General features: G+C 43.2%; 3 protein-coding genes across 3 annotated transcripts; all 3 read left to right on the top strand.

Annotated features, from left to right (window-relative positions):
• The first annotated feature begins 167 nt into the window (after positions 1 to 167).
• LOC129369774 (extracellular calcium-sensing receptor-like) lies at positions 168 to 4,411 on the top strand. The gene is made up of 9 exons (XM_055045393.1): positions 168 to 409; positions 483 to 777; positions 895 to 981; positions 1,066 to 1,335; positions 1,756 to 1,959; positions 2,062 to 2,337; positions 2,731 to 2,958; positions 3,044 to 3,167; positions 3,438 to 4,411. Exons 1-9 carry the CDS (start codon positions 168 to 170, stop codon positions 4,349 to 4,351), a joined length of 2,640 nt encoding a protein of 879 aa, XP_054901368.1. The 3' UTR covers positions 4,352 to 4,411.
• An 891-nt stretch (positions 4,412 to 5,302) lies between these two features.
• Positions 5,303 to 9,678, top strand: LOC129369775 (extracellular calcium-sensing receptor-like). Its single transcript, XM_055045394.1, has 9 exons — positions 5,303 to 5,427; positions 5,604 to 5,898; positions 6,017 to 6,103; positions 6,795 to 7,064; positions 7,223 to 7,423; positions 7,528 to 7,797; positions 7,941 to 8,168; positions 8,260 to 8,383; positions 8,460 to 9,678. Exons 1-9 carry the CDS (start codon positions 5,318 to 5,320, stop codon positions 9,371 to 9,373), a joined length of 2,499 nt encoding a protein of 832 aa, XP_054901369.1. The 5' UTR covers positions 5,303 to 5,317; the 3' UTR covers positions 9,374 to 9,678.
• A 1,498-nt stretch (positions 9,679 to 11,176) lies between these two features.
• LOC129369892 (extracellular calcium-sensing receptor-like) lies at positions 11,177 to 15,421 on the top strand. The gene is made up of 9 exons (XM_055045556.1): positions 11,177 to 11,363; positions 11,503 to 11,797; positions 11,900 to 11,986; positions 12,183 to 12,452; positions 12,713 to 12,913; positions 12,996 to 13,262; positions 13,765 to 13,992; positions 14,087 to 14,210; positions 14,511 to 15,421. Exons 1-9 carry the CDS (start codon positions 11,188 to 11,190, stop codon positions 15,419 to 15,421), a joined length of 2,559 nt encoding a protein of 852 aa, XP_054901531.1. The 5' UTR covers positions 11,177 to 11,187.
• The last annotated feature ends 241 nt before the right edge of the window (positions 15,422 to 15,662 follow it).

The raw sequence follows: 15,662 nt of genomic DNA, 5'->3' as shown, positions 1-15,662 counted from the left end.
AAATAATGACGCAGAAAGCATTACATCCCTACAGGCCGCCCATGAGACCACAACAATACTCTGATGGGTGGCGTGAATAATTGCACAAAGAAAGGAAATTTCTGCAGCAGTCCTCTATATAAATCTAGCTATGACTCTTGCAGGCTGGCAGGTGTGCAGGGGCAGTTATGGTGGCTTTGTTTGTTAGATATTTCCTCATGAACGTCTACCAGTTCATGATTTATTCCTCCTTTTTCTTCTCGGAGTCCTCCTTTCTTTCCTCGCCCTGTAAGCTACTGAGAACGTTTTACCTCAATGGTCTGCACAAGCCCGGCGACGTGATCCTGGGAGGGCTGTTTGAGGTCCACTACAGCTCCGTCTTTCCCGAGCAGACCTTCACCTCAGCGCCACATCAGCCCAGCTGCCAGGGGTGAGAATCCTGACAACACGCACACATTTCCACAGTATCAGTTTTGACGACATGCTTCTTCTTCTTCTTTTAGGTTTGATACTCTCGGGTTCAGACATGCAATGACTATGGCTTTTGCTGTTGAGGAGATTAATAAGAACCCCAGTTTGCTGCCTAATGTGACTTTGGGATACAGTCTTTATGACAACTGTGCCACTCTTAGCGTTGGGTTCAGCGCTGCCTTGGCACTGGCCAGTGGGCAGGAGGAGCGGTTTTCCATTCAAGAGAGCTGTTCAGGAACCCCTCCGGTTGTGGGAATTGTTGGTGATCCTTTTTCCACATTTTCTATAGCTGCCTCAAACGTTTTAGGTTTGTACAGGCTGCCTATGGTAAGTTTGCCCTTTGGAAAAGCCACCAGAATATTTCAGTCAGTTGCAAGAATTACCAAGATTTTTTCCACAAAATAAGCAAAATGCCAACTTCTTGTACTTATTTTTTTCTTATAGGTGAGTTATTTTGCCACGTGCTCTTGCCTGAGCGACCGCCAGCGTTTCCCATCTTTCTTCAGGTCAATCCCAAGTGATGCTTTCCAGGTGAGCTTTAAATGTGTTCATGGATGTTAAAGCTGTTTCTGGAATTGGGCCTCACAGTGAACACGTCTACACTTTCTTCATCAGGTCCGTGCCATGATTCAGATCCTGAAGCACTTTGGCTGGACTTGGGCGGGCCTCCTGGTCAGTGACGATGACTATGGCCTTCATGTTTCCAGATCGTTCCAAACCGACCTGACTCGGTCGGGCGGCGGCTGTCTGGCGTACACGGAGGTTTTACCGTGGGGAGACAATCCGAGGGAATATAAAAGGATTGTCGACGTCATGACAAAGTCCACGGCGCGCGTAGTGATTGTGTTTGCACATCAGATGCACATGATCCAACTCATGGAACAGGTTGGAGAAAACAGATTTGTCAGAGTCAGAACCCATATCAAAAAGGTTTATTTTATTTATTTATTTTTTTAATGGAAAAACTGACTTGCATTTTATTCTGTGAAATTTTATATCAAATTTCAAAGTGACCAGATTTGCAAATCTGATTTTTGTATTTGCTTTTGGCTTAAAAGAAACAAACTACTCTTTGGTTTTAAGGAAAAATTAAAAATACTGTAATCCTTTATAAATATAGAGTTTTTTAATAGTATGCAATAACTGCAAAGTTGCATTAAAAAAAAAAATTAACAGGAAGGAAAACTTCATAACAATTCGAACAATCAATACAAATAGTGCACAGAATAGACTATTTTTTTTGTTTGTTTTTCAAAATTGTAAAAAAAAAAATATATATATATATATGTATATTGTGATACTCAGGTGGTGAAGCAGAATGTGACAGGGCTGCAGTGGATTGCCAGCGAGGCCTGGACTTTACTCGAAGGACTCCAAATCCCTGCTTTCTCGCCGTTTCTTGGTGGAACTCTGGGCATCGCTATCCGCCGCGGAGAAATCCCAGGACTCAGAGACTTCCTGCTGAGAATTCATCCCGACCAGCACAGCAACATCTCTGCAAACAGCATGGTGAGAGCTCGACTCAGTCAGACCGTGTGCAAACTGTGTACAAAAAAAAAAATGGTGGGTTGAATATATTTTTTTCAAAACAAATCTATGCCTTCATTTCAGGTGAAGCAGTTTTGGGAGCACACGTTTCAGTGCAGGTTTCCGCTGCCGCCAGCTGGTTCTGCAGAAGATGCTGGAGCGCGATGCACCGGGCGAGAAGACCTGAACAGTGTGACCACTGACCTGCTGAATGTGTCAGAACTCAGGCCCGAGTATAACATTTACAAAGCTGTGTACGCGCTGGCACACGCTCTTACTGACATGCTGAGCTGCGTCCCGGGGCGAGGGCCTTTCAGCGGGAGCAGATGTGCGTCTTTGCAAACGTTAGAGCTCTGGCAGGTGTGCAGTCAATCAACAACATCAATAATTATAATTTCTCTGGCTTAAAATACAAATATAACGAATGCTAACAAAAAAATTTGAGCAGAGCCACATCTTTCAAATTATAAACTTTAGATCTGGGTGATATTCCTACAATGGGCTCATTTTAATTTGTATTCATTTCAATGTGCCATCTTGTGGCCTATATGAAAAAAAAAATGACATCAGGAGTTATCAACATTTAAAATATTAACATCATCCCAAGATAATATATAAGCAAGCATTTAATGTGAGATGTAACTAAAACCATTTTTGAAAGGAAATCACTTGAGTTTTGCTTTGGTGATAATTATGAATGGAAGCAACAATGATTGCTCATCAAATCGAATATGTCTCTGTTTTTGTTTGCAGCTAACGCACTACCTAGGACGGGTCAACTTCACCACACCGTTTGGCGACCAAGTTACGTTCGACGAAAACGGCGACGCGTTGCCAATATACGACGTCATGAACTGGGTTTGGCTGCCCGATGGAAGAATTAAAGTTCAGAGTGTGGGGAACGTTCAGAGGTCTGCGTCCAAAGAGGAGGAGCTCACAATTGATGAAGCCAAAGTCTTCTGGAACTTTGAATCTAAAAAAGTAGGCATTTTGACTTTTTGCTTAAGGACAGAGTCGGACGCTCGCATTGAGGGAAATTGAAAGACTTCATGTTTAAATTTCTCAGCCGCCCAGGTCTGTGTGCAGTGACAGCTGCCCCCCAGGAACACATATGGTGAGGAGGAAAGGAGAGCCTTTGTGCTGTTTTTATTGTGTCCCGTGCTCTGAAGGAAAGGTCAGCAACGAAAATGGTTGGTATCATTTTTCATGGTTTGTTGTTTTGTGGCGCTTTGAAAAGTTGATGAATTTATAACCTTATGCTGCTAGTGACTGAACCACATGGCTGCTTTCCTTTTATCTTCCTAGCATCTGGTCGGCTTTGATTACTCTTCCTTCTGGATCTTTTGGTTCAATAAAGCTGAAAATGATTTATTCAAGCTTTTGGCAGGTCAAATGCCACACAATAGTCACTCTCAACATGCTTGTGCTTATTTTTTTTTATTTCTCCCCTCTTTTGTCAGACTCCTTGGACTGCTTTAACTGTCCTGAGGATTTCTGGTCCAACCCACAGCGAGATCACTGCATTCCTAAGAAAACCGAGTTCCTCTCGTACCAGGAACCTCTGGGTATCTGTCTGACAGTGACCTCATTGCTGGGAACGTCAATCTGCGCTGTCATTCTGGGGATTTTCATCTATCACCGCAGTACACCCATTGTACGAGCCAACAACTCAGAACTGAGCTTCCTTCTCCTGGTCTCGCTCAAGTTGTGCTTCCTGTGTTCGTTGCTGTTCATCGGACGACCCAGACTGTGGACATGCCAGCTGAGACATGCTGTATTTGGGATCAGCTTTGTGCTCTGCGTGTCCTGCATCCTGGTGAGAACCATGGTGGTTCTGGCCGTGTTCAAAGCCTCCAAGCCAGGAGGGGGCGCCAATCTCAAGTGGTTTGGTGCTGTGCAGCAAAGAGGAACGGTTTTTGCGCTCACATGCGTTCAGGTAGCAATTTGTACCACATGGATTGTCACTGCGTCACCAGTACCTCATAAAAACACCCAGTACCACAATGACAAGATCGTCTACGAGTGTGTTGTTGGGTCCATAATTGGTTTCAGCGCTTTACTGGGTTACATCAGTGTACTCGCCATCCTTAGCTGTGTGTTGGCATTTTTGGCACGAAATCTTCCGGACAACTTCAACGAGGCCAAACTCATCACCTTCAGCATGCTGATCTTCTGCGCTGTGTGGGTGGCCTTTGTTCCTGCCTACATCAACTCCCCGGGCAAATACGCAGACGCAGTGGAGGTGTTCGCCATCCTGGCCTCCAGCTTTGGCCTCTTGGTGGCGCTGTTTGGACCCAAATGTTACATAATTCTACTAAGACCTGAAAGAAACACAAAGAAAGCCATCATGGGTCATAGAACTACAAAATGTTAAACGGCAGCTAATGTACAGTTCATGTTATCGCTGCGGCCTGTTAACAAAGATTCACCTCTAACTAACTCACTGAAACTTAAAAACATTTGTTGATATAATTTGATGTGTTATGTACAAGTACTTTCTGTACTAATAAATGAAAATTGTGAGGAAAAAAATAAACGCTGTGCCTTTTTGACCACAATTTTGATATTTTTTCTTTATGGCCCTTTTTAAGATAGTAGTAGTTAAAAAGGGCCAGAATGTTCAGTGGGTTCACCCAAATGTTTCACGTAAAAAAAAAACTGACCAAAAAAAATAAAAAATAAATCATGGTATTCTTTTAACTAAAATTAAAAAGAAACATATGCAATCGTGCTTGAACCATTTCTCCCATTGTTTGTTTACCTTGAACAGCCAGCAACACCATTTGAAAACCTACTCAGTGATAAATGATCTTACAAGTTTTTCAAGTTTTGTGCAAATATACGTCTTTTTTGCCATGTCCGGGGTGCATAGAAATAAAAAAAGTAAAAAAAATAAATACATTTGTGCTGCATCGTGTCAGATTCATTGTGTTCTTCACTTCACATTTAGTTGAATCTTGGAAAAAGTGCAAACGGGGTATTTAGTTCAGGAGTAAAATATAGATTTTCTGACTACTTTCAGCTGAATTTAGTGGAATTTTTCTTGACACGTTCTAAAGAGAAAAATCCTAAAAAGGTCTGCACATCAGCTGTTGTGACATTTTTGATGAAAGCAAGAATGAATTCACACTCGTGTTTTGTCCCCAGCATTTCAGAGTGATGACGTAATATCGCACATAAATTCATGCCCTCCTAGATGAACAACATAAACGTGCGCTGGAGGAGGAGAGTTATGGAGGCTTCGCTTTACACACGTTTCCTCTTGACTCTCAGTTTCGTGTCCGTGACCTCATCCACTGACTCACCTTGCAGTTTGCGGAGACGTTTCCGCCTCAATGAAATGCACGCGCCGGGTGACGTGGTGCTGGGTGGGCTGTTTGAGGTGCACTACACTTCTCTTTTCCCCAACATCACATACACCTCCGAGCCAGAACAACCGAGCTGTGAAGGGTAAGTACATCCTGGCTGACTTTAACCCCTCTGTGTAAATTAAATTGTCAGTTCAGACTTTGTAGAAATCAACATAAGTTCAATTGTATGTAAAATTAGTCTTTATTTTCTTCTTCGTCAGTATATGTGGCAATTTTTCCCTTTCTTTGGACGTTTATTGCCACATTTTGTTTCAGTTTTGACACTCTAGGTTTTAGAGATGCCATGACCATGGCCTTCGCTGTTGAGGAGATCAACAAGAACCCCGATCTGCTGCCAAACCTGACCCTGGGATACAGCCTTTATGATAACTGCGGTGCGCTTGTTATTGGTTTCAGCGGAGCCTTATCTCTGGCCAGCGGCCAGGAAGAGGGGATGCCACCTCAGCAGAACTGTTCAGGGACTCCTCCAGTTCTGGCCATCGTTGGCGATTCCTATTCAACATTTTCAATAGCGACTGCCAATGTGCTCGGTTTGTTCAAAATACCAATTGTGAGTGTGCTCTGTCCTTCTGTCCTTCCATTCGCCTAAAAATGTCCCAGCCGTTTCGAATGTGAAATCTCTTGACAGTGTTCTGAAGGGTATCGTTTGTTTGCAATTGTAATGCTAGGTGAGTTATTTTGCCACATGTTCGTGCCTGAGTGATCGTCAGCAGTTTCCATCCTTCTTCAGAACAATCCCGAGTGACGCTTTCCAGGTGAGACGCAGCTTAGTTCTGCACAAAACGTGAGGTAATCTATTCTGTAAAGGGATTTGCTGATATATTGCAAGAACACACAGTTTCTTAAGCAAATAAACACTTGTGAAAACGTGCCGGTGCTTATTGCTGTAGCATTTCAAACTAAAAATGTGAGGAAAAAGCTGAACTTTGTGAAAAATGCTACAGTAGGAATTTCTTGTTATTGTTAAACTCACCAATGTCACATTTTCAGCACCTCCCCCTTCACAGCATAAAATATTTCAGCTGAAGCATTTTGTCAAATTCTGTGTTTTAGATGCTTTTATTTTAGTAAGCCATCCTCTTCCTGTTATTTTGAAATATACATATGGCATTAAGTAGTGTGCGATATCTACTGCACATCCCTCAGTACAGGAAAAACAAAGATGTCACTTGAGTCTTGATCTTCTTAAGATAGTTAAAAGCTCATGATAAATCAGGTTGAAACAGCCACCATCTACTCACAAGACAAAGGTTGTTTTTGTTTTCGTTTTTCTTAAAGTTCATATCAATTTGAGGCTGTTCTCAAGTTTCTTTTGCCACCAGAGAGAGTGAAGAAACTAAATCGAAGCAAAGAGCAGCATCTTGGAGTCACAATGCCTCCATTAATTGAAGACACATTTTTAACCACAGGAGAACTTTGTGCATCTTTTCCAACTTTTTTTTCCAGGTGAACGCCGTGATGCAGATTCTGAAACACTTCGGCTGGACGTGGGTCGGCCTGCTGGTTACGGATGACGATTACGGGTTCTATGTGGCCCAGTCTTTTCAGTCGAGCGTCTCACAGCAGGGTGGAGCTTGCCTGGCGTATGTGGAGGTCTTGCCCTGGGATAGCAAACCAGGCGAACTTAAGAGAATCGTAAATTTGATCAAGACGTCAACGGCTCGCGTTGTCATCGTGTTTGCTCATGAGATTCACACGTTTAGGCTGATAGAAGAGGTGAATGCATAAACTATTCAAACTGTTCTTGCTAGCAGTCGACTGTCAATCTTCTCTCTTCTCTAGTTTCTGCTTTTCATCACGTAGCCCACAAAAATGGCACCATCAAGCCATCCATGTTCTGAAACTTGATGTGTTTTTGTTAACGTAACACCCAGGTAGCGGAACAAAATGTCACCGGCCGACAATGGATAGCAAGTGAAGCGTGGGCCTCAGCAGCTGTGCTCCAGATTCCCCGCTTCATTCCTTTCCTTGGTGGCAGTCTGGGTGTCGCTATTCGTCGAGGGGAAATTCCAGGCCTCAGAGACTTTCTACTACAAACCCGTCCTAATAAAAGCGACAACTCCGAAACCAGTCTGGTAAACTTTAAAGGATTTTTGAAGGAATGCCACCGGGAAAGGACACAAGTTATTACAAATCTAAAAGTCCTGAGCATTTCTTTTTCATTTTGGATGTGTTTCAGGTCAGGCAGTTCTGGGAACACACGTTTCAGTGTAAGTTCGAACCAGCCGAAGGGGAAGAAGATGATAAAGCTCAGTGCACTGGTGACGAAGATCTTCAACGGGTTGAGACTGAGCTTCTGGACGTCTCCAACCTCAGACCTGAGTATAACGTTTACAAAGCGGTGTATGCTCTGGCTCATGCTCTTGATGAGATGCTGCATTGTGAGCCAGGCAGAGGACCCTTTGTAGATGGGACCTGCGCGGCTCTGCAAAGTCTGGAGTCGTGGCAGGTGTGACATCAAATTACGCTGCAAATCGCTGACCTTGCGCTCAGGACAGTAGAATAAACATCAGGTCAAGATTTATGAAAAGTCTACTGTAGATTTTCATGAAAGTCTGCTTGAGGTTTGTCGTTCTCTTCGTCCTTTTGTAGCTTTTGCACTATTTACAGGAAATCAATTTCACCACACCGTTTGGTGATCAAGTGTCGTTTGATGAAAATGGCGACGCCTTGCCTATATATGACGTCATGAACTGGGTGTGGCTCCCGGATGGAGGAACCAAAATCCAGAACGTTGGCGAAGTGAAGAAGTCCGCCTTCGGCAGGGAAGAGCTCGTGCTTAACGAAAACCTGATCTTTTGGAACTTTGAGTCAAAGAAGGTGATTTCTTCTTAGCAGATAGCATTTAAGTTGTCGTTTAAATATAGGTGTGTGCTAATGAGGAGTGATGGGTTCCATCTCCTACCTCCAGCCACCCCAGTCAGCATGCAGTGAAAACTGTCCTCCAGGTACACGGATGGCAAGAAAAAAGGGTCAGCCTGTTTGCTGCTTTGACTGCATTCCCTGTTCTGAGGGAAAGATCAGCAATGGATCCAGTAAGTGTTATTATTTTTGCATTTAAGCAAAAACACATAACGTGCAAAAATATGTCAGTTTGTTCCTGTTTTTCAGATGCCAGAGAGTGCTTCAGTTGTCCAGAGGACTTCTGGTCCAGCCCACGGCGAGATCACTGTCTCCCTAAAGAAACAGAGTTCCTCTCCTATCAGGAACCGCTTGGGATCTGTTTGACAGCAGCCTCACTGCTGGGAACATTCATCTGCGCTGTTGTTCTGGGGATCTTCATCTATCACCGCGGTACACCCATTGTACGAGCCAACAACTCAGAACTGAGCTTCCTGCTCCTGGTGTCGCTCAAACTGTGCTTCCTGTGTTCGCTGCTGTTCATCGGACGACCCAGACTGTGGACATGTCAACTGAGACACGCAGCGTTTGGGATCAGCTTTGTGCTCTGCGTGTCCTGCATCCTGGTCAAAACCATGGTGGTTCTGGCTGTGTTCAAAGCCTCCAAGCCAGGAGGGGGCGCCAGTCTCAAGTGGTTCGGTCCAAGTCAGCAGCGAGGAACCGTCTTCGCTCTCACTTGCATTCAAGCAGCAATCTGCACTGTTTGGATCGTCTCTGCTTCACCGATGCCACATAAAAACACGCAGTACCAAAATGACAAAATAGTTTATGAGTGTGACGTCGGTTCAACCTTTGGATTTGCTGTTCTGCTTAGTTACATTGCTTTACTGGCGTTCATTAGCTTGGTGTTGGCATTTTTGGCACGAAATCTTCCGGACAACTTCAACGAGGCCAAACTCATCACCTTCAGCATGCTGATCTTCTGCGCTGTGTGGGTGGCCTTTGTTCCTGCCTACATCAACTCCCCGGGCAAATATGCAGACGCAGTGGAGGTGTTCGCCATCCTGGCCTCCAGCTTTGGCCTCTTGGTGGCGCTGTTTGGACCCAAATGTTACATAATTCTACTCAAACCAGACAGGAATACAAAGAAAGCCATCATGGGCAGAGGAACAACCAAATCTTAACGTGTCTCGTCTTGTTCATGCAAAACAATGTGGAATTTGGATCATGGAGTTTGTGGTAGTATTTGTTTTTCTTCCACATTTTTTTTCTCCTAAATTGGTTTGATACTTTGAGTTAGTGAGATTACATCTAAACCGTGTTCCAAATTATTATACAAATTGGATTAAAGTGCCCTAAAGATTACATTTTTTGTTGTGCTATTAAATTTATAGACGGTATTGTGTGTCAGGGCTCTTTGAATCACTATAATTAATTTCAGACAGCTCACCAGTTTGTCTTGTGAGCTCAATTAATGGAAATCTACTTAAGAAGGACGTTCCACATTATTAATCAGGCCACAGGTTTCAATAGTTCATGACTTGAAAATTATACTGACCATTATTTGCATTGACCATTTAGGAAAATCTGAGAAAATGTCACTTGCATAATAATTTGGAAGACGGCTGTAATAAAAAGGTATGAAAAACTTTGTTGAATTTATCTCTTTGTAAATTAGCAAATTTCGATTACATTTAATCAGCAACAAAACATTTAAAAATATACTAAACCCCATATTTGTGCAAAATAAGTTAATCCTCGTTTCATCCAGGAAATGGCCGTGGAAACTTTAAATTGGTGGCCAGTGGATCAAACCTACTCAGTGAAATTTAAGATATGTAGAGGTAGATATGGTTTTACAATAGAAAAAAAATAAAAGAAACTAATTTGAGTGATTCAAATGTCATTTTAAGCTTATTTGCATCTTTGGGTTAAGCTAAAAAAAGCAAGAAGGAAACACAGGTTCTGTGGTGAAAAGCAAAGGCTCTACACTACATTTACATAATCCACATAGAGGATTGTGCACAAGAAAAACCTTGCATTTGAATCGCTTAATAAATTTCATTTGAGGTTTCCAAATAAATGTCATTTTCAAGCACAGGTCTGTGACAGTGTGGGTCCAAACACTAGTGCACAATGAGCAAATGATGCCGGATTTTCTCCTACTGAAACAGAGCCTGGTGTGATCAGGAAACCTTTCTTTTTGTTGATCACCTCGATTAGAGAAATGTTCCCTGATTTCAAAACTTTAGTTGAAACAGCTTGTAATTCCAGTCTGTACTAACGGCAGCAGAGATGTGTGATTGCAAAGAGGAGGATTCTCTGCTCAGCTCATTCGGACTGAAGAACATATAAGCTAAATAATAATTGAATCATTATCATTTTAACATTTTGCATATTTTTACCCGGTCAGTCAAAATGAGTCTAGGCTTGACTCCAATTAATTGTCTGAGGGAAGACTTGAACTCTGATGTTCACAGAAACACTTTTTATTATTCGATGGAATCTGAGCAAATTTGCAATGAATAAATTCTGATTATCTGTGTTCAAAGCAAATAGACAAACCCCGAAAGAGCTTGGAGCTGCAATTACCGGGGGAAATTTAAAACATTGACTTGGAGTTTAACTAAAAGCACATGCCATACATCAGGCTTTTATTTGTAAGCTATTTGTGAATCGGTGCGTCCTTTTCTTGCGTTTCAAGAGTAAAAATAAAAAGGAATAATTAGTTTAGAAGACAGATGGTTCCAGACTTTTACACACTCAGTACAATAAAATTTTCACTGCATTTTGGACATCAATGTTAAGTCCAGCCCCTCTGTTTCTTATTGGTGCTCGGAAACTTAAACACTGAAGGGAATCGTGCCAAAGACATGGCACCGCCTAGCGCATAAAATGAAGTGACTTTGTTCTGCGGGTAAAATGACATGAAGCGACCAGGGCAGTAATGGCAGGTATTCAGAACACATCTCTTCTTTTGAGTGTTTACTTTGTCTTCATGTGCTGTGTGAGCCTCTCCCTTACTTCGACATGCGATCTAAGGAGAAAGTTTCATCTAAACGAGATGCACAAGTCAGGTGATGTGGTTCTAGGAGGACTGTTTGAGGTCCATTACACCTCCGTCTTCCCCAAACTGACTTTTACCTCAGAGCCACAGCAGCCCATCTGCAAAGGGTGAGAATCACACACACACAGTGAAACAGTCACGCTCAGAGTCTCCTTCAGTCTCACACTGGAGGAAGAAAACCCCTTTCTTTGATTCTTGCTTCCTTATTTGGTCGTAGACTGATGTGTGTCAAACTCTCTGTGCCAGCTTCGACACTTTAGGGTTCAGGCACGTGATGGCCATGGCTTTTGCTGTCGAAGAGATCAACAAGAACTCCGACCTTCTTCCCAACCTGACCCTGGGGTACAGCCTTTATGACAACTGTGGCGCGCTCGTCATCGGATTCAGCGGCGCCTTGTCCCTGGCCGGCGGCCGGGACGAGCAGTTTCTGCTCCGCCAGAACTGTTCTGGAAGCCCTCCTGTTCTGGGCGTCGTTGGCGATCACTATTCGACTTTTTCGATTGCCACTGCCGATGTGCTAGGTTTATACAACGTGCCTATTGTGAGCTTTACTATGCTTGTCTTGTGTAATACCATATTTTGCTGTTAAATTTTCCATTAAATGTGTCTGTTCTTTTGTGGTTTTGGGTTTTTTTTAAATTAGGTGAGTTATTTTGCCACATGTTCCTGTCTCAGTGATCGGCGGCGCTTTCCCACATTCTTTAGAACAATCCCAAGTGATGCTTTCCAGGTAAAACCCTTTTTTTTTTTTTTTTTACCTTTTGAGAATCTATATTTGTGTCAGACAATAGAGACAGAAAAGAACTGCCACCAAAAGATACATTTATTCATTTTTTAAACTGTCTGGATTTCTACACAATTGGCGTTTGTTCCATGTGCACAAAGCCTGATCCCCAAATGTCTTGATTCCTGTGCTTTTCCCCCAGGTGCGTGCCATGATTCAGATTCTAAAGCACTTTGGTTGGACATGGTTTGGCCTGCTGGTTAGTGACGATGACTATGGACTTCATGTGGCCCAGTCTTTCCAGTCTGACCTGGCTGAATCTGGCGAAAGCTGCCTGGCCTACCTGGAGGTTTTGCCTTGGGACAGTAACCCAGGTGAACTCAGGAGGATTGTACACACCATAAAGACGTCCACAGCTCGTGTTGTCATCGTGTTTGCACACGAAATTCACATGATTCAGCTAATGGAGGAGGTTAGAAATCAAGTGCAGTATGAGCTCAAAATCCATTCATTTGAGTTGTTTGTGCAGCATGAAGCAGTCAGTTACTTACACGTTGCAAAAAATGCATTTCCTACATTGAATTTTTAAGAGTCCAAGTGGAAGAAAGACATTGTAGCTTATTAAGAACATCTGTTGAGCTTCTCAGCATGAGACACAACTCTGTCTTTTAAATCACCATACAGGCTGGTTGGAAAATGAAAATGCAAGTGACACACATTTGATATTATCAGGTGGCCCAGCAGAATGTAACTGGCCGTCAGTGGATTGCTAGTGAGACCTGGACATCAGCAGCCGTTCTCCAGACACTGGAACTCACGCCGTACCTCAGCGGCACGCTGGGCATCGCCATCCGGCGTGGAGAAATCCCCGGGTTCCTGGACTTCCTGTTAAAAATACGCCCCGGCCCGGAGGACGCCAACGAAAACAGCTTGGTGCGACCCCAGCCTTGAAATGCGACTGCTGTGAACAAGGCATTAAACTATGCATGATGGTGGAAGGATGTCTTTTGTACAGGTGAAGCAGTTCTGGGAGCACTCGTTTCAGTGCAGATTCAGCCCAGCGGACAGGGAAGACGGGGAATCCGTCTGCACCGGCCACGAAGACATCAAACTGGCGGAGGCAGGATTTTTAGACGTTTCCAACCTCAGGCCTGAGTACAACGTCTACAAGGCGGTCTACGCTCTCGCTCACGCCCTGGACGACATGCTGCAGTGTGAGCCGGGTGAAGGACCTTTTACTGGGCGCAGCTGTGCCAGTTTGCAGGCTGTGGAGCCATGGCAGGTGATCATCTATTTCCAAAACAGTCACTAGGCTTGGAAGAGTTTGTTTTTCATATCAAAATCACGTAGAAGAGACACACCTGGTGATGGAATTAATTTGTATTAATATCCCATATGTTTGTGTAATTTGCTAATTTTTCAAATGCAAATAGAAACTGTGCCTCCTCTGGGTAAGATGACCCCGAAACTGGGGTCAGGAGCCTGATTTTTACAGAAATCAAATAAAATGAAAAAATAAAAATACTGAAAAATTGCAATTTCTACTTTAAATCTAAGAGGAAATTTAATAGGAGATTTAAAAGGACTTGCACATGGTAAAAAAACAAAACAAATTGGTAATTTATGGTGCTTTTGGTATCACAAAGAGGTTGAAAAGTTTGGAACTTACTGCTTTGGGCCATTTCATTTGACCCTTAAAAAGACAGTGGACGTCTTGAACATCAAAGTATTGACAAACCTTTGTTTCCAACTAAATCTGGATTGAGTCTCTCCTCTGTTTGTAGCTCTTACACTATTTGCGCAAGGTCAACTTCTCAACTGAATTCGGTGACGAAGTCTCGTTCGATGAGAACGGCGACGCTCTGCCGATATACGACGTGATGAACTGGCTCCGACTGCCGGACGGCAAGATCAAGATTCAAAACGTCGGCGAAGTGAAAAAGTCTGACTCTGGAGGTGAAGAGCTCACGCTTAATGAAGACAAAATCTTCTGGAACACCGACTCAAAGAAGGTATTTTTTATTTCTTTGCAAATGCCTTTCATATGGAAGTAAAATGAAGAAACACATAATCATATATATTTATTTTTCCCTTTTAATCACCGAGCCAACCCGCTCAGTGTGCAGTGAAAGTTGTCCTCCAGGCACTCGAATGGCCAGAGAAAGAACACAACCTGAATGCTGCTTCAGCTGCGTCTCCTGTTCTGAGGGAAAGATTAGTAATAAGAGCAGTAGGTGGTAATGTTATTCACAGATCCTCTGTGTCATATCATGACAAAGAAATATGTTAAAAAAGAAAGATGGTTTATGGAAGTTAACTTGAACTTTATTCTCTACGTGTATTGATTGCACACAAACTGATGTTGTCGAGACTTTCTTTATGTAATTTATAGTGTTTTTTTGTTTTATTTAACATTAAAAAATTACATAATAATAATTTGAAAAGCATTATAAATATTGTGGTCAATGGAAAGTACATTCATTATTGCTTAAAGGACGTCTGTATTTCATTGTCTGGTTCTTTCTGTCAGATTCCCTGGAGTGCTTCAGCTGTCCAGAGGACTTCTGGTCCAGCCCACAGCGAGATCACTGCATTCCTAAGAAAACTGAGTTCCTCTCCTATCAGGAACCGCTTGGGATCTGTTTGACAACCACCTCACTGCTGGGAACATTCATCTGCGCTGTTGTTCTGGGGATCTTCATCTATCACCGCGGTACACCCATTGTACGAGCCAACAACTCAGAACTGAGCTTCCTGCTCTTGGTGTCGCTCAAACTGTGCTTCCTGTGTTCGTTGCTGTTCATCGGACGACCCAGACTGTGGACATGTCAACTGAGACACGCTGTATTTGGGATCAGCTTTGTGCTCTGCGTGTCCTGCATCCTGGTCAAAACCATGGTGGTTCTGGCCGTGTTCAAAGCCTCCAAGCCAGGAGGGGGCGCCAGTCTCAAGTGGTTCGGTGCTTCACAGCAGAGAGGAACTGTTCTGTTTCTCACCTGTATTCAAGCAGCTGTATGCATCGCTTGGCTTGTCTCCTCCTCGCCGGTCCCCTATAAAAACACGCAGTACCACAATGACAAAATCGTTTATGAGTGTATTGTTGGCTCCACTATTGGTTTCTCCGTGTTACTGGGATACATCGGTGTTTTGGCTGTTCTCAGCTTTGTGTTGGCGTTCATGGCGAGGAATCTGCCCGACAACTTCAACGAGGCCAAACTCATCACCTTCAGCATGCTGATCTTCTGCGCTGTGTGGGTGGCCTTTGTTCCTGCATACATCAACTCCCCGGGCAAATACGCAGACGCAGTGGAGGTGTTCGCCATCCTGGCCTCCAGCTTTGGCCTCTTGGTGGCGCTGTTTGGACCCAAATGTTACGTAATTCTGCTCAAACCAGACAGGAATACAAAGAAAGCCATCATAGGCCGATACAGCAAATCATAACAATTTCACTTGTTTCTATGCTTTTGTTAATAATTATGTAGGAACTATGAATAAATATTTTAATGTAACTGTAAATAAAACTTACCTTCTTTGGCATTGATATGCTCTTTTCATCCTGTGGAATAATTTTCAATAAAGCTTAATATTTAGTGAAGTTTTGGGTCACTCCTCCAAATAACTCCGTCCAGACCTGTCAATAACTTCAGTGGTCACAAATTTATGAGGTACAACACGAATGAGC

This window comes from Poeciliopsis prolifica, unplaced genomic scaffold (assembly GCF_027474105.1).
Source record: "Poeciliopsis prolifica strain line A6 unplaced genomic scaffold, Auburn_PproV2 SCAFFOLD022, whole genome shotgun sequence".
Classification (NCBI taxonomy): Eukaryota; Metazoa; Chordata; class Actinopteri; order Cyprinodontiformes; family Poeciliidae; genus Poeciliopsis; species Poeciliopsis prolifica.
Note: the sequence above shows the minus strand (reverse complement) of the source record. Positions and strands in the feature narration are given on the sequence as shown.

Excerpts from the sequence above, each read along its gene's own strand:
- LOC129369775 (XM_055045394.1), top strand. The coding sequence starts at position 5,318 with ATGCACGCGCCGGGTGACGTGGTGCTGGGTGGGCTGTTTGAGGTGCAC. Across the intron at positions 6,104-6,794 it reads TCCCGAGTGACGCTTTCCAG|GTGAACGCCGTGATGCAGAT; the intron begins GTGAGACGCAGC and ends TTTTTTTTCCAG. Across the intron at positions 8,169-8,259 it reads GGAACTTTGAGTCAAAGAAG|CCACCCCAGTCAGCATGCAG; the intron begins GTGATTTCTTCT and ends TCCTACCTCCAG.
- LOC129369774 (XM_055045393.1), top strand. The coding sequence starts at position 168 with ATGGTGGCTTTGTTTGTTAGATATTTCCTCATGAACGTCTACCAGTTC. Across the intron at positions 410-482 it reads CATCAGCCCAGCTGCCAGGG|GTTTGATACTCTCGGGTTCA; the intron begins GTGAGAATCCTG and ends TTCTTCTTTTAG. Across the intron at positions 2,338-2,730 it reads AAACGTTAGAGCTCTGGCAG|CTAACGCACTACCTAGGACG; the intron begins GTGTGCAGTCAA and ends TTTTGTTTGCAG.
- LOC129369892 (XM_055045556.1), top strand. The coding sequence starts at position 11,188 with ATGTGCTGTGTGAGCCTCTCCCTTACTTCGACATGCGATCTAAGGAGA. Across the intron at positions 12,453-12,712 it reads TGATTCAGCTAATGGAGGAG|GTGGCCCAGCAGAATGTAAC; the intron begins GTTAGAAATCAA and ends TGATATTATCAG. Across the intron at positions 14,211-14,510 it reads AAAGATTAGTAATAAGAGCA|ATTCCCTGGAGTGCTTCAGC; the intron begins GTAGGTGGTAAT and ends TCTTTCTGTCAG.